Source organism: Sorghum bicolor, chromosome 6 (genome assembly GCF_000003195.3).
Source record: "Sorghum bicolor cultivar BTx623 chromosome 6, Sorghum_bicolor_NCBIv3, whole genome shotgun sequence".
NCBI lineage: Eukaryota > Viridiplantae > Streptophyta > Magnoliopsida > Poales > Poaceae > Sorghum > Sorghum bicolor.
In genome coordinates, this window is record NC_012875.2 from 36,616,997 (window position 1) to 36,635,465 (window position 18,469).

An 18,469-nucleotide genomic window follows, 5' to 3' on the forward strand; every position below is an offset into this window, starting at 1 on the left:
CCTACACCATCATGAGTAGGCCAGTACGAAGCTTGAAGTTTCCATTCCCAGTGTTGACTGCGGGCTCAACGGGCATGTTGGCAACAACGGGGGTGGAATAGTCGCGGAGTGACCTGGCCATGGTGGTTGAAACGGATGGTGTGGGGGTGATTGGTTCGACTGTCGGCGGCGTGGCAGAGGAATAAATGGCATGAGTCCTTTTCTTCCTTAGGAGTGCCTCTGGATTGCTGTTGAAGTTTGCCGGCAAGTTGAAACCGCTCATACACTATCCTGTTTTCATTCCAATAAAAAGAGGAAGAAAACAGCAAAGATTACCCTGCTTAAACTATGGCTACCAATGCTTATTTTGTAATCAATGCTAAATGCCAAAGCTAGATGTTTGCATTGTTCTTTGCCCTCCCCGACAACGGCGCCAGAAAAGCATGTTGGCATTTCTTAGCGTCACTACTAAAGATAGACTATAAATCCATCATTAGCAATGGTACCAGAAATGTCGGGTGTTGGTATACCATAACTATCGTTACGTCAGAGAGATAACCCAAGGCCTTTAACGGCACCGGCCTTAGCAGTGCAGTCTGGTAACAATAATTAGGAATGCCGGATTGGCCATCCTAACCATCCTTACTTACGATATGCAAAGCTGTAGCACGGCGCCAGATAAATGCACAGAGTTTACAATCTTAAGTAACGGTACTTAGGTACGCCAATCAATAGTTCATGAATAAAATTGCAAGCGAACAGAACTATCATTGTAGCATTTCAACCCGTGAGTATTCAAGGATTATCATATTTAATCCCGTAGGAGGGCGTAACAAATGCATCTAGCTTGGTTTGTAGCATGATCACTTATTGAGATACATAGGTAGACACAGTCTAATCAGGGGTCACAGCAGGCTCTTTAAAATACGGATAGTGGACACACTCATCGGGGCAACCTCAAGGAATAAAGAGAAAATAAGGAAATAAAAGAAATAAAGAACAACTACTTGAGCCGGCATTGATCTTATATAACTATGCAAAGAATTGTTAGTAGAACATCTAATCAATATAACTAGAGTTAGAAGTAAGTCTGAGGCTTTGGGGAGATCCCCGCAGCTGGACATCCAGCCGATAGGGACTTTACAGAACTCCTACCAGAATACCTAATCGTGAGGGAATACCAGGGATGACAGGGTTGTCACTACCCTTCCACCTACCCCTCAACCTGAAAGATACCCGCGCATCCGCTGATCTCCGCATACACGAGCACCTCGCCCGTGTAATTGGAAACGCCTCCTAGCCTCCCGGGATCCCAACCCTTCGGATTGACAGGCTCGGCTAAGAGTGGCTATCACAGCCCACCAAACCGTTACCCCAATCTTAATCCTTTGTCTATTCATACTAATTCGATGAAGGATGAAGAACAAGGATGAACACACCAAGAACATAGCACAAGAACTAAGAACTAGTTCATATACTATGAACAAGATATGAACACAACTATACTCTAATTCAATTGCATAATCATATAAATAAGATAAGAACTTGCTCATGGAGGAGAACTGAATTGTATTCATACCAAGAAGCTTTAAGATCCTCCAAGGAGACAAGCTCTCCTTGCTAACTTTGCCTTGCTCTACTACTGAATCTAAACTAAAGAACAAGTGTAGAATTGTGAGGTGTATTGCTCCATATGATGGGTGTGTGTGTGTTGAATGGTGTGGAGCCATCTAATTATAGCCCAACAAGGACGGTTCATGGTGATCTAAATTTGGTAGGAGGTGAGACCGTTCTATGCATGCCGCCATGCAACCGCCTGAAAAAGGTGGGACCGAGTTGCCGCCACGGGGGGTGCGCCAGCACGGCCGCACCACTAGTGGGCCCCCTGGCCACCGCCTTCGCGTGGTTGGTTCATCTCTGGGCCGTGATCCTTCCCGTGGTTTCGGATGGATCCAGTTTAGTGTTTTGGTGGGATTTTCCATTTATCTTTGATTTGCGCCTTTTCTGAATATGCTTTCTTGAAGTGCGCTTTCTCGTGTCTTTTGCGCCTTTCCATGTGTCATACCTGAAATTGATATTTGCAACAAAACTTGTGGAAAGGTTAGTTCAAAGCCCTACCATCTATTTATTTTATTTATTAAAATGATGTTTATAATTATATGATAAGGGGTACCAACAGCCACCATTTCTAGATACTTGTCACATCTTACTCTAGCCGGTGTGCGTTAAGATTTGCCAACAAGCATTACAAATTCACTTGGTTCTTTGTTACCCTTAAGTGGAACAATTCACATGTGGAGCTTGGTAGGGAAAAACAAGGTAGCATATCATGCATTGTATTTATTGTAAAGTCAAAGCAAGGATCTAAGGAGAGGAATGTCATAGTCTGAGATCAAGATGTGCAAGTGTGTGTGTGATATGAGAATGATGACTAGATAGCTCCTTTATTGACTTTGCACTTTCTATTTCTTTGTTTCTATGATACCTGGCTAGCAATTTTTTTTGCCTCTGCTTTTGTGTCTCATCTATACTTAACTCTAAGAGAGAGATTCTACACTATTGAGCATATGGAGCATCTATATTTGTGGAATGGAATGGGATGTTGCGTGCTCCAGTGTAGGAGTGGCGTGAAATGTGGTGTGTGCGATCTTGATCTTAGGACTATGACAAAAACTCTCACTATGATCTACATGATTTGACCAAACTCAATACAGATGCAAGTTGCACACAAGGGTTGTTTCACACATATATATTTTGGCTCTAGTAGGAATTTCATTGCTAATGAGGAGTGAATAAGACTATGGTTTTATGATATTTAAAATAAGATTCCAAGTACCTTGAACAGGATTGGTGTGATGAGCTTAGAACTATGTCACTTTCATCAACAACTTAGTCAAAATGCATTCCTATATCATTTTTGTACCCATAAGCATAAACATATGCCGGAATAAACTATGTGTCACAATGGATCTTTAAATGCCAAGACTCAAGTTAGTCATGTGAATTAAATTTCATTTTAAACATTTAGAGTAGAGGAGGGAAAAGTAAGGACGAGAGGGAGTAAATGCTTTTGAGGACACGACAGTTTTCCATTGTGTGACTAGATCAAGGGTGGAGCTGGCATGGACCTTTTAGGGTCTTGTTGTAATCATCTTGATAGTCGCGATGACTAGTGAACCTTTTGACCATGTTGACCTCGTGGTCATTGTCGTGGGGCCTCTTACCCCTAAAATCATCATGGTGGCCGCGGCGCCTGTCCCATCCTTCTTTGTGTTCTCAATTATCAATGTGGCAAGGATTGTGACTATCGAACTACCACAGTTGTCGCAATTATCATCTCGTCGAGGAGGGTGGTCGGGCTATTGACTTCCCCTGACATCTTCTCTGATCAATTTCTCTGCGTCATCGACATCAACGTAATTTTTTGCGGTGGCGAGGAGCTCAGCGACTGTGGTCAGCCTTTTATGAAGTAACTTGCTCTGAAGGACTTCATGATAATGAAGGCCTTTGATAAATGTGGAGATTGCTTTGTCATGGGAGATTTTTAGAATCTTAAGACGCATATCCGAGAATCATCGGATGTAGTCACGTAATGGTTCATTCTTGCGATCCCATATTCTTTCGAGGTCGTGCTTGTTGCCCGGTTGCTCATAGGTGGCAATGAAGTTGTCAATGAATGCTTGGCGTAACTCTTCCCATGAATCGAATGAATTCTCTGGTAGGCCAAGGAGCCATTGGTGACCGGCTTGATCAAGGACGACGGGGAAATAGTTTGCCATTACGTGCTCATCTCTTGTGGCCGACCGAACGACAATCTCATAGAGGGTGATCCAGTTCTCGAGGTTCTCCTTGCCATCATACTTCTTGAGCTTCTCTAGCTTGAAGTTGTGAGGCCAGATGACTTGTCGGAGATGTGGAGAAAACTGCTTCAACCCAGAGGGGCTGTGTACAGCATCGTACTCGATACGATAGATATTCTCGTGTGCTGCTCTGTCATTGATGCGCTTGTTAATGTGGTCACGGACGTCTCTGTGAGGGAGGTTGCATCGAATATCATAGTCTGTTCCCTGGTCGACTTCCTGATCATGGCCCAGTTCATAAGCACGACGTCGGTGACCAGCGTCCCGACCACAGTCGTGACGATGAGCCTCTGTTGCGGTGGTCGTTGTCATTCTCTTGTCGGAAAGCATCCGGCGAGTAATTACGGCGAGGCCCGCCAGGCTGTGGTGAACCCTAACTTCGGTGGCTCCGATCATAAGTGGCCTCTGTATAGGAGACGACTTGTGCCCTCCTAAGGAGGTCCACTGTTTGTCCCATGGCGGCGATTAGGTGTGCTCGTATGTTGGTCCAAACATCCTAGTACTCTGGTGTGTTCGGGAGCCGTTCGAGATTCACCATAGAAATAGCCACGTTGGCGCTTGGGGTCTTAAACACCTGTTGGTTTCCCACCATGTCAAAAGCGTCGTCGAGATTGTGAGGGATCAGCTGCCTCTGTTGTTCTTCTTTATGCGCTCGCCGCTGAGCGCGATCGGTGTTGCACTGCTCGCATTGTTGTCTTTGATCATCAGTCTCCCCATCGAGTACTGGCTCATCATTACTAACATTGAGGATCAGATATCCTCATTGGGGAGGAAAAACTGGGAAGCGAGAAAACCCCGGGGGATATGGAGGGAGATCCATATCATAGTCCTCGTCCTTGAGGTGTAAAACCTCGGTAGGGACGGAGCCAGTGCTGGAGCGCATGCTGGCGGTATCTCCTTCTAGGAGAGTACGGACGGAGACCATGTTGACGAAGTGTCGTGTTGGTTGCGTGTCAGAAGCGCGCTGATCCGGCATTAGATCTACTGGCTCAGAATTCACGAATAGTCGACGGGTATGATGCGAGGCCAGGGTGGCTGAGTTACGTAAGCCACGAGGGAAAGGTGAATAGTGCCTGCTCTAAGAGATTGTCTTGATCTAAGTGATCCGTCCTTCTGGGGTAGCAATGACCGTTAGACCCGTTCCCAACTATTCGTGTGTAGCGACACGAGTTGGCCAAGTAGATTCGTAACAATCAGATGGCGTTGTTTTGGTGGTTTGGCTTGAGATCGAATTCACCAGGTCGAAGGCTTCAGAAAGCTTGTGGTCAACATGATCAATGGCCTCGAGCAGGTCAGAGTTGTCGATCTATCTCCCATTATAGCAAGGGAGCGGAGGGGAGTCGTCGATATGGTCGGTGACGTCGTCGGAGTGGTGGTGATCGTAACCGACGTGGTCGGGGCCACCGCCGATGTCGCCATGGATTAGATCTGGGTTTCTTCCAAAGCCATGGTCGTGATGCCGTCGACGCCAGTGGTCCAGGTAATCTGGCCGATGGTGAATGTGAGACCTTCTACCACAGCAGCAGAAGCGGGGATGATGACCTTGTTTGTCTGGAAAGCTGTACGCATACCCCCTACCTGGCGCGCCACTGTCGATGAAAGCTGGTCGGCAGTCTACCTTGGGGTATACCCATGATAGTAGATTGTTGACAGACACGTGTGCAAGCTACGAACTTGATGGTGACGCAAGACACAGACAATGTTCTTATCCAGGTTCGGCCACCGTGAGGGCGTAATACCTACATCCTGCGTCTGATTGTATTGATATGAGGTGTAATGAATTGATATGAAGAGGTCCCTTGCCTCTCCTTATATAGTACGGAGGGTAGGGTTACAAATCTAGAAACAAATCCTAGTCGGTTACAATTGCCATAGATAAATACGATATCAATTCCTATTCTAACCGACCTGGATCTTGCTTGATATCCACGTCTTGTTTCCTTGCGTGAAACTCCATGTAAATAGATCAAGCCTCAAGTTGTCTCGTAATGGGCCAAACCTCCTAGCCCAAGTCTAGCCATAAGGGTATAGTGGTTTATACCCCCACAATAGGTGGCTTGCAAATCCTCTAGTAGAGCTAGAGCAAAAAGCTTCACTTTATTATTCACTAACACTTTGCTCTAGTGTGATTTATAAAAATTTTATTAGGCTATTCACCCCCTCTAGCCATATTAGGACTTCTGAGCCCTGAATAATTAGTTTGCTAGGATGACTAATGAATACTAGTTTGAATATATATAATAAATCAATAAAAATGAGTAAAGTATCACCTTGGGTTTGTTGGGTAGTATGCTTTAATCGATAACATAGATACATGTCTTAATACGTTAGAGCTAGCTTGTTAGCTAGAGAGATGTAAACATACGATACAAGATTGCGATTATCATTGATTATTTACATGTATGTGTTGCATCCACGGATATCACAATTGGAACAACGATGGATCATGGAGTCAAATGGAGTAGGAGAAAAGATGGTGTCTTGAGGATTTTGTCACTCTGATGGAATATTAACTTTTGGTTATATCTTACTAAGACAAGTCTTGGTGCATAACCCCTATTATTCTACACTTTATTTCATGCTTATGCATTAAGTTTTTTGAATGTGTGTATATATATATATCCTATGAGCTTACTAGTATGACAAGGTCGTGTAGTTCGCTATGTTATAGGACCTCTGGCAGACGTCGAGTGATTACCTATCACTTGTGAGGGATAGGGATCTATATTATTGTTATTACAACATTATCACATGGACTATATATATGAATGATAACTGGAGACCGAGCAGAACATTATTTGGATTTGGATTTGGACTGGAAGCATCTGAGCGAGGCTCTAGTTGCATTTGTTCCATCTGTGTCAATTGAGGACCGTCCGTTGCTGTGGATGGTAGTCAGGTCACAAACTTATTATCCTGAGCACACACTTGCTTATGGGAGTGAGAAGACTTGTTCCTCTCTTGTCATTGGTTCTAACTCTTTCTAAACTGACTTTTAGGTGTGGATGTTAGGAGGAGATCTAAGCACCACACTGAGATTGGTCTCAGGTGTTGGGGGCTTGGAGTCCAAGTTTGGATGGGAACCTGGACACCTTGATAGGAGTGGAACAAGTTGGTCTTGTTTGTACCTGGGGTGCAAATGAGCTATGTTTTTTGGGGTACCCAGTTAGGATACATTAATTCACAAATTATCGTTGTTTTGACGGTACGACTTGGCTATGGTCTAGCACCAAAGTAAGAATCGGAACTTGAAAGGTGGTAAAATGGTTTTGATTGTTCAACCCTTTCTTAAGAGTAGCATAGGTTCTTACATAGAGTGGTTAGCTAATGAACTAATGATGACTGCTAATAAAAATGAACATAAGGACACACATTTAGTAATGCTTTCGCTAATGCAATGAACCCATAAGTCAAATAGCCTTGCATATCCTTGGAATCTTTTATTTCCTCCTGATGGGTAAGGCTTGTGGAGTACAATTGAGTACTCAGGGTTTATTCTACCCTGTTGCAGGTGATAGGTGCTTGTTGAACACTTGTGTGTGGATTTCTCCTTGTGGGCTCAGTGAGGGTTTCCTTTACGATGTGGACCTAGAGTTTATTTCTTTATAACTGACACCAAAAATGTTTTACAAAGGAAAAGTCTCACAATCTATTATCATTTCATGTATAAAATGGTTATCATGTTAATATTTAACTTGCCATTAAATAAAGTCTTATTTCTGCTGAAAAATGTGGTTTATCGAGTTCTCCCTTTAGGTGTACTCAACAAAACTAAATAGTGTAGTGCTTTCTCTTGGGTACTTAGTGTTTAATGGAAGACAAGTACTCTTGAGAAGGCATTACATTTGGCAGTTCTGCCACATAATGCTTGCATTGAGTTACGATTAAGCTAAAGTCCACATCAAGATGGCGAGCAAGGGTAAGAGATGGATGAACGGATGATAATCATGCCATTTGAAGCAATCTCACACTTGGAAAGAAGAAGAGAGATTAAAACAAGCCTAAAGGCAAAGATATAAGCTAGGGGTTTTAATTTTGCTAACCAAGATGCAATAGAGTGTGTGGTTAGGTTTGGGATAGATAGTTGTACTGTTAAGAGGGGAACTCTAATGCGAAATGGTTATCTAAGGGCCACATAGTGTGAACTAACTTTCCATATGCATTAGATCTAGTGACACGGTGAGATGAAGTGAAACATGTTTTTTTGAAAAGCTAACTCATCATGACCCGAAAACTATCCCAAATAAAACTTTGTAAGCCCACCGCCAAGCCAAATCAAGTGCTCACAATGCTACCTTAAACCTTAAGCTAGGGTGCACCTAAGATCACCTCCTTTATTGCATGCCTTAGGCAAATTTTCTCTCTAGTTTATCGCTATGGACTACATCCTTATTGATCCACCCCTTGTCCTAAATGGTTACCTTAGTGTTGTGCACAATCTTGTAAGTCATTTGTTTGAGCTTTGAGCTCTTACGGTATGAACCCTAACTGTTTCTAAGTGATCAACCCCCTCCTCCCCTCCTGCACTCTGACTATAGGAACCCTAACCATTTCTACTTTATCGCTATGGACCGCATCCTTATTGTTTCTAAGTGATCAAGGTGCCAACATGAAGAGGTCATAGAGCATGTTGCGCTATGAAGAGGACACAACCCTCTAGTGGGAATCGATGGCCCGCTAGTTGTACGTAGAAGGGAGGACTTAGAGAAGCATGCATGCAATGTTAGCGTTGTCGGCCTTGTGAGGCTGCAGAGGAATGCTAGCATGGGCATGGCCTTAGGCTCGGTGGTGATCGAGTGGAGAGCTCCTTCAAAGAGGGGCAAGTTCCTCTCTTTCGGTTGTTGCTGCCTGCAACCAATAAGTACCAGTGCTAAGTGTGCACTCCTCGTTGCTAGAGTAGTATAGACTAGCAATGGATCTCGCCATGCAATCACTATTTCCCCATTTAGTTATGAAATAATAAAAAAGCAATAATTGGTTTAATCACTATTTGTTAATTATTTGTTTTACAAAGGAATATTTGAATCCCACAAATTCTAAGGTTTAATTAGAAGAATGCAAGAATAACTATATTATGGTGATTCTTAAATAAGTCCACCATATTTAAGAACTACTCCCTCTGATTCGTTTTATTTGGCGAACACACATATTAAGATTTAAACTTTAAAAACTTTGACCAATAATTAGGCTAATGATTTTTAACTATTATATAATACAAAATTTATATTATTAGATTTGTAAGAAATTATACTATCTAACAATTATATGTTTATAGGCATAAATAATATAATATAAAGTAAATAAATAGTTAAATATAATCTAGAAGAATGTATAATTCTAACTTACGACAGATAAAATAGATGAGAGACCAAGATTTTATCACCGCAGCCTCCGGAATCCACAAGCCCTTGGTTCTGGACTTTTTGACAGCATGCGGACCGATTGTGGAATTGCTGATCCGGTTCAACCAGCTCGAGGCGCCTCTTCCCTGTGGCCGGAGAGGCTGCTAAACTGACTCGATGTAGTCAATAGGATCATGTTAGAAGGCGGGCAGAGCCATCTCTTCTGCAGTCTTAATCAGCTTAATCCCACCCTCACAAACTTTTCATTCTAAGTACCGAAATCGAAAGCAATTATGCCAAGGCCTTGTTTAGTTCACCCTGAAAACCAAAAAGTTTTCAAGATTTCCCCGTCACATCAAATCTTGTGGCACATGCATGAAATATTAAATATAGACGAAAACAAAAACTAATTACACAGTTTAGCTGTAAATCAGGAGACGAATCTTTTGATCCTAGTTAGTCCATGATTGGATAATATTTGTCACAAACAAACAAATGTGCCACAGTACCGAAAACTTTTCACTTTTCGGAACTAAACAAGGCCCAAGTCTTAAACAGGAGCCAAATACATTAAAACCAGAGCCCAGAGCAACCATTGCAGATGTATATAGCCCCAAACCACCTAGCTTCAAATATATCCTCTGACGATAAGAAAAATGTAGTTATAGGATATAGCATTCTAAGACCAACCCAACAGCCTCAACATGTATAGCACACCATTTAATTAACACAGAAATAGAAATTACATCAATAGACGTTGTGGCTTGCCTTCTAACATCCTAAACTTCGTTGAGCATGCTCAACAGGACAGGATATGTGTTACAAGAAGCCCGCAAATCATTGTCATTGTACCCTTTCCAAGAGGTGGATACAAAGTTGTCAAACTTGAACATGAGCATGCCTAGCAAATCCCCCCACCTTCCTACACTGTACTCGCTTGCCATTCCCTTATGCTCTCGATTCCAAGGCAAGGATAATCTTCTTCCGAGGACCCTGAAAGAACAATCATCAATCACCATATGTTTCTGCAGCTCAAATTTATTATTCAGATGAAGAAATTAAAACTATTCTGGTTTTTTATTATCTATCTATATCAGGTAAATGCAAAAGGGACAGCAACTCCAATAGCTTAGCACAAACCGACACAATTCCCCAAGCAAAAGCTTATGAGTGTGTACAAAGTGATACAATTCATCAGCAGAATGGATGAAGTTCATGTATCATAGCTACTCTTATTTAGTTGTTTCCAGTAAGATCCACAGTTTGAGCTAAAAAATAGGATGATTTACTCATTACACTTCAGACGTGAGGAGCCAGGAGTCGATACTTCACCAATTTATCAAGCAAAAAACAAAACTAGTCAGAAAACACAGATGAAGACACCGAATGTAATCCACGTACCATTGGAATGCCCAAAGCTTTCAGATCACTGTCCGTCATATGCCTTAGGGCTGCCATGTCAACCTTATATAATAGAACAACTATTAACCAAGAAAAAAATCAAACAGGACATGGAAAAAATGGCAATTCAGAAATTTAGTCAGACCTCCTCTGCCTGGAAGGTAATCGAGTACTTCTCAAGCCCAAGGGAACTCAGGAAACTGTCGAGTGGACTTGCCGCCTAAATAAATGTCCCAAAAAGAAAACATGTTTGGACTTAAACACAAAACAAAACACAAAATAAAGATGTGCAGCTATCCTGCAATATGCATCACATTCTCCAAATAATCAGATTTTAGCTACTATCATGTACTGATAAGAACTTATGTCAACTGCTCTACATCTAACCAGAATATCATGATAGCAACATTCATTTATTACATGTATAATCAATTAAGGCCTTGTTTAGTTCCGAAAAAATTTCGGATTTCGCCACCGTAGCACTTTCGTTTTTATTTGACAAATATTGTCCAATCATAAACTAACTAGGATCAAAAGATTCGTCTCGCGATTTACAGACAAACTGTGTAATTAGTTTTTATTTTCGTCTATATTTAATGTTTCATGCATGTACCGCAAGATTCGATGTGATGGGGAATCTTGAAAACTTTTTGGTTTTCAGGGTGAACTAAACAAGGCCTAAATAGGGAAGAAGCATTACGTAAAGCAATTGAATTGTCCTTGTTATGAATTCTGTAAACAGAAACCTAGAGCAGCTCCTTTGATCAGTGATACATCTATTTTTTTTTCTAATGTGAATTTCATCTTCAAAAAACACAGATTGCAGAAAAGAAAAGGCATAAAGGATGCTTACTATTTCCTTGAAAGTATGTAAGACTACAACTATCTCTAAATATGTCAAGATCAAACGCTATGCATAGTTCACAACATTAATTAATGCATTCCCCTAAACCAAATATTTGCTTTTGGGCACAAAATTCATGTTTTCAACTAGAAAAATGTAAATGCACACATAGCAGTGGCTAATGGACTCTGAATTTCATGCACATAGTTCAACATAACAAGTGAAAGAAAAAAGAAAATAGATGTTACTGTTCTTCTATATAAGTAATAGAATGCAGCAAACATAACCTAAAGAAAAAGCTACCACATTACAACATAGCCTAAAAGGTCAAACCTTTTGTTTCAATCTAGAAAGTCTCAAAACAAATTTCTTCTAGCCTTTGGTGAACAAATGAAATTAAGAATATGAAAGAAGAGATGGAAATTAAGCATTATTGGCACTATTCCTAGTAGTATACAAAGTTACGGACCTTTGGCTGAGATGTCTTCTTCGATGAAGTCTGTTTTGGTGCTTTCTTACTTTGGCGTGCAGGCATTTCATCAGCAGTTTCACGCCTTGAAATGTTAACAACCTCTGATACTGGCTTTCGCTTTGGAGGATCAGCATTTGATGGCTGTGGGTGCATTGTACCAGATAGCTTCTCACGTAGATCACGCACACCAGAACTCCTTGTGCTGGTAAAGCCTTGTTGAGAACTTCGCCTCTGAAGCTTCAATCGCAAATCCTTCGGATCTATTGATTCTTAAGACACAGTACAGATAGGAAAGTGTTAAATGGGAACTGACAACTGAATATGAAAATAGCCTTGCATATAATGACAAAAATGATACTTGAAGCTGGTTCGTCGTCTTCCCGATACAGATCATGCTTCCATTTTTCATCTATCTGCCGTTGCCTATGGGCAAACGATAATATGAGTATCCCACAAGTTATTATAGAAAAGTTGGCACAAAGGAACGGCACACAATAAGATTATGTGATCCATTTAAGCTTTAATCTACCTGGGGTAACCGTCATGTGAGCCAAGGTGAGAGCTTTGATCTAATTTTGGTTTATTAGAATTCATAATGCTACAACATGTTGGAAGCTGGAATTTGTTGACAGTTTAAATGACCAATGGAGGAAATAGGATTTATTAACATTAGACTCAAACAGTCCAGTTAACAGCTCCCTGCCCAGATCTACATAATATAAAATGAAGTGGTTTAAAAATACTACAACTAAACAAGAAGTATCTCAGAATTTTCTCAAGACAGACAGCCTAATAAATATCCTAAGCCCATTTATATGTGACCTTTAAACTAGCACCGAATGACCAGAATGAACAGATAGGAACATGGGAATAAAATGAACTAGAAGATTGATGGTACAGCCATATCCAAGGAATTCTTCTTCCATATATATAGAAGTAAAAGGACATCTTATACTAAACATAAAAGGCAAAAGAACATAAGTGGCTGATTAACAGTTTACAGATTAATCCACAATTCACGTCCTTTCCAGAACAACTTACTTTCAAATTTTTCACTAATAGCACAGACATGAATAATTTCCTAGATCTGAAGTTCCTGAAGGGATATTCACAATGCATAAAAATCAACTGACTGAACAGGAAAGGGGTTCTCTCAGCCACTGATAACTCACAAACAGGAATGGCCATAGCTAAAGACGACTGTTACAGACTCACAAATCCTCAGGTTCATGGAAGTTCATGTCTCAGCTGCTTTGAAAGCAAAATTGCTAATTCTTATGTTAAGCATCAGCAAAAAAAAAAACTGCAAACTAAACATCACACACAGCACGAAATCGTCATCCTCTAGGGCACAACAGGCAATAATACAAATAATGCACCACACAAACCCACTCTACCACCTTAATCAGAACATAACCTATCCACACAGCACGTGTACACGTTGAAGGTCGAACTGAGCAACCAAGCTTAAGGCACCGCCTTCTTCCGATTAACCAAAACCCGCGCCCTAACCTAATGTCTGCGTCAGCAGTTCTTAAGCACACCCCAACGCACGACAAGGGATCCTTCACTCGATTACGGACGGACACGCCTATTCTGACGGTTAAAGACTTGAAGACTACAGGAAAACCGCGCACAGGTAAGCCAGGGCAGGGCAAATTTTCCAATCTGTAGACATCCGCTGCCAAGAGATCAAGGAGGTGCAGCCGTAGCCGCGACGGGAGCGGAGAAAGCAATAGTAGCGGCGGGGTGCACTTACCTCTTGGACACCGTGTGACGGACACGACCGCCGGCCCCCGTGCCGGCGGGGAGGTCGCCGTCAAGGCGGTCGTGGATGGAGCGCTTGCGCCCGGTGGAGATCTGGTCCGAGTACATCTCTCCGCTGGAGAGAAAAGGGACGGCCGCACAGGTCTAGGGTTTCGAGCCGGAGCGGAGTACAGGCGGAGTGTGTAGGACCGTGGGAGGGAGCAGATGGAAACAGAGCGCGAGGGCGGAAGGGAAGGCGAAGTGGGCGAGCGGGTTTCGCTGCACACTGGAATAGACCTCGTGCTCTACGTGATATTTTGGGGTTCATGACGAAAAACTCCATTCACGATCAAAAACTCGGATGGTTAAGCTTGCTCGACTAGCGGCTGATTCGGTTCAGCTTGGTTTAGCTTCTTTATCATAATACTAGCAAAATATGCCCGAGCGTTGTAACGGGTGAAAATAACTAATATTTTATAAAAAGAAGACAAAAATGATCTATAGGTGTAACAGATAAAAAGAAGATAGAATTTTAAGCACTGTTCACCGAAATGGCAGTTTAGCCTATTTAAACATGATGTAAACCCTACATGTTGGTGCTCCTTTTCCATTTAATCATTCATTTACCCCATTTAATTATCTTTCTAGGCTGTTTAATAAACTGTTTAGTCTGAATAATGGGCAAATGGTAGGTGATCAACTGTTTACTGTTTAGAGTTTAGAAAAACTTGACTATATATATAGATAGTGAAGTTTTTCTAAACTCTAAACAGTAAATAGTTGATCACCTACCATTTATATAGTCAAGTTTTTCTAAACTCTAAACAGTAAACAGTTGATCACCTACCATTTGCCCATTATATATATATATATAGAGAGAGAGACGCCGGACCAAAAATATTCCAAACTAAAAATTATGCAGAAATTTTGCCTCTTTAGTATTAGGTAGGGATGAAAACGGATCGGATACGAATAGATATCACTGATATCATATTTGTTTTTATACTTTTGGTCGAATTCGAATTCTGTTGATGCAAAAGCTAATCTGCAAACACAAAGGTCTAATACCCGATTCGAACGTTAAGGCGTGCCAGCCGATTTGACCTTACTATCGGCAAAGGTGATAACTTGAACACTTTGGTCCCGACAACAGCGATGCGCCCGGATGTCACGGCCAAGAGGTATTCACGCGGAACTTGAGAACGCGCCGAGCTTAAGTCGACGAATTTCTAAGAACTCGTAGTAAAAAGGAAAATATGACGAAGTCGTCGAAAAAGTAGATGTTGGAATATGAGTAAAAACTTGTGTTTGATTGATTGATCGATTCTTCATTACAAGGCCCTAGGGTCTACATTTATACCCTGCTCAGAGAGCTACAATCAGACACGACCGGGACTCGAATTCCAAATTAAATGAAATCCGTATACAAAACGAATTTAAATAACTAAGGAAAACATAAAACTATCCCCTTGTAACCGAATAGGACACCGCCACAGATCAGCAATCTCCATGCTTTCCTTCAAAGTCATCGGCAAACCTCCTATTATGGCCATCGGCAAACACTAATATTGATCATCGGCACGAACACGTCACCACCTCTGGACTTAGTCACACTCAATCGTCTTTTCATCGGCAATCATCCTCATCGGCAACTTCCCTGCAGACTGGTTACCGTTGCTCCATCTGTCGATCCATACTTTATTGATCCCTGGGTACGTGTCTAAAAACAGTGTCAACACATGCCCCCTAATTTCGGAGTATAAAATCATTAATGCTCTGAAATTCTCTGCAGTAATGATACCTTTCCGCAATTAATTCTCCCAATTTGGTAACCGACCGTTAAATCTGAACAACCTTGGCCCGATTCTCCTGCAGATTCCTCGAATTCCTCAACTTCCTGAACCGGATCTCTCCACTTTATGCGCCCATCAGCAATATTACCGTTAGAGGGAACTGCCGATGGACCGACCAAGAGATCCCGCACAGTGAAATATCTCCAAAATCATGACCGCTTGCCGTCAAATCACCTGCGCAATCCCTTGATTACCGTGCAAACAGTTACCATATCCACCTGAACATCCTCGGATTTCACGAATGCGGCAAAGAGATAAGTTAAATTTACCCCTGCCTGTTTTGTCCTATAAATACTTCCTTCTCAGGCACTCCTTCTCCATCTTGTCATTCTACACCCCAGAATCCACTTTCACGGCGGTGGCACCACCCGAGGACTCCAAGAACTTCATCGAAGGCCTTCTTCACTAATCTCTCAAATCTTCGATCTTTCTCCTTGCGAGAAAATGGCCATCAACTTCACCGTGCCTGAGGTTAGTTCACTACCCTTCTTTTCCGCGCCTCTACTGTATTTCTGTTCATCCACAATTTCTTTTACTGAATACTTCTTTTTCCTTTTGTTCTTTCTTTTATGCTCAAAACTTTTAGGATTTGGCCGATAAGATCGTAATCCCTACCGATCAACCTCATCTCCAGTGTCTTGGTCCGCTAGGAAACCCAGATCCCACTGACATAATAAACGTGGAGACAAACAGAGTTCTCTTTAGAGCGGAAAACATCTCCCTAGATCTGTGGAAAGATACCTTCCGTTCCTGGCCTAGTCCTACCAAGGGATAGAAGGATTGGTTCTTGAGAGTCAGCCACTCAAACAAGGTTCAATGGGGCGAGCGAAAATTGGACCAGTGCATTAGGTTGTCTCTTGCCGATATGGAGAGGAATGAGTCACTTCTGATCGCCGCTTCATACTTTTGGTCAGACACACTTAACGCTTTTGTGTTTGGCCATGGTCCTGCTTCTTCCACACGTGCTGATGTACTTATGCTCACCGGCTTAGATATATCCACTACCGATAACAGCCACCTATTTGACACCAAACCTAGTGCTAAGGTGGAAACTCGCGCTATCGGCGGTTGGTCTGGGTACATTCAGAAGTACCGAAGAACTGGGCCTGTTAATGCAAAGGAACAGACCACTTTCCTGAATATGTGGCTGGATAAGTTTGTATTCTACGACCGATCGGCAGGACCAACTTCTGTTTATTTATCGGCAGCAGAGAGATTTGCCGATGGCGGCAGATTTCCTCTTGGCCGATACCTGCTCAGCTCGGTTTATCACCTCCACCACCAAGTAGTCAGCTCCTGCTCGGCCAACCCATCGGCAACCTAGGGGGTCTATTGGGTATTTTAAACGCAAACAGAAAAATCCGCAAGCGCACGGATACCGATGTAGCCTTCACCCGGAAGTATTCCAGAGTATCGATTTTCCACAGGGAATGTGAGTGTACTAATTATGATCCAAGATCGCCCAAGGATAACTATATGATTATTTTTGGTGGGAAGAGAGAAAGTTTCCTGAGAGTTCTCTAGTTGATCTAAGAATCAAGAATTACTTTAAGATTATCTATATCGGGACATCAGAGCACTAACCACAGAAAAGAGATGAGAAGGGGGCTAGGAAGGTCTGACTACGGTCCTACAAACACCGATCCGAACGTGGTGGAATATGTCGACCGTTAGGGCTGTCACTACCCTAAGGCTACCACAACAATCCGCAGGATTGGGTGCAATTCCAGGTAATCGCAAGACTAAACACCACGTCTAATCTATTAATTACTACTCTAGCGTTATAAAGACTAGAGCACTTGATGCAAGCAGGAATCCAATAAATAACTTGAATGTAAATAAAAGTAATTAGAGAACTCAGGAATTATGAATTGAAGAACCTGGAGAACGATGAAGAACGAACCAGTTGCTGCAAAAGTATAATGTTGAGGAAGATCCGACAGATCCGGCTCCTCCTCCGCTCTCCTCTTCTCTCTCCCTATTTTCTAGATTACAACTAGAACTAACTAGAACTAGAACTAGAGGAACTAGAACTAGAACTAGATGAACTAGAACTAGATCTAGATGAACTAGAGGTAGAACTAGAAGAACTAGAGGGATCCTCTCTACTTGGATGAAGAATTGAAACCCTAGCTTTGATTCTGTAGAAGAGGTATGATCTCCAGGGGCCAGGGGGGTCTGGTTTTATAGTCCCTTCAAGTGAATCTGGGCCGTCGGATCAAACCGACATTGATCTTGTGGTTTTCCTTGAAGTATTAGGTCGGTGGAGCATGATCCCCGAACTTCACCCTGATTGGTCTAGGGGGGAGGGCGGGCGCCCTCAGGACTAGGGCGGGCGCCCTGTCCCTGAGGCCTCTCGGCTTCCACTTTGTTTCCGTGGCTTCTGGAGTCTTCTAGATGATAGAAAATTACGCGGCACGTTAATATCTCTATGTAAACCCGACGTGTGGGCCTTTCTTCCGTATTTCCTGATAACCCCCTGCAGAAATAGACAAACACCAAAACTTGTGGAATTCTGTCAGATAAAACCCTAAGTCTAGGTGTTGGTTGTATTTGGATCCTTTTCTATGATTAGTTGATGGTTAATTATGAGCATTAAGGACTGTCAACAAGCTCCCCCAAGCTTAACCTTTGCTCGTCCCTGAGCAAAGCTAAAATCATCAAGAAAACAGGGGTTACTTTTATGCCTTTTACTAAAGGGGTTTTAAGTTATCACTAAGGTCTTAAGTGATTGAAAAACAGAATGATCAAGTCAAGCACTATGTCTCAAGTTCTTCTATCTTACTTTTGTTCTGGAGTTGTTTGTAAGTTTTCAAAATAAATCTGAGGCATTTGCCCTCTTCTCGAAAGATATATAAGTAGAGCTTTAAAAATTTTAGCATACTTACTTTGCATTTTGCTAAGTCAATGCTCGGAGCAAGGGAGAGGAATGTCATACTCCTAGATCAAGACCTTTGACCTTTTTGAAGAGT

The 18,469-nt window shown here is 42.1% G+C and overlaps 1 protein-coding gene across 1 annotated transcript; it reads right to left on the bottom strand.

Moving 5' to 3' along the window:
- LOC8070812 (ankyrin repeat and SAM domain-containing protein 6) lies at positions 9,732-13,982 on the bottom strand. The gene is made up of 6 exons (XM_002447646.2): positions 13,658-13,982; positions 12,257-12,321; positions 11,896-12,167; positions 10,728-10,802; positions 10,583-10,645; positions 9,732-10,174 (listed from the first exon to the last, which is right to left on the bottom strand). Exons 1-6 carry the CDS (start codon positions 13,771-13,773, stop codon positions 10,130-10,132), a joined length of 636 nt encoding a protein of 211 aa, XP_002447691.1. The 5' UTR covers positions 13,774-13,982; the 3' UTR covers positions 9,732-10,129.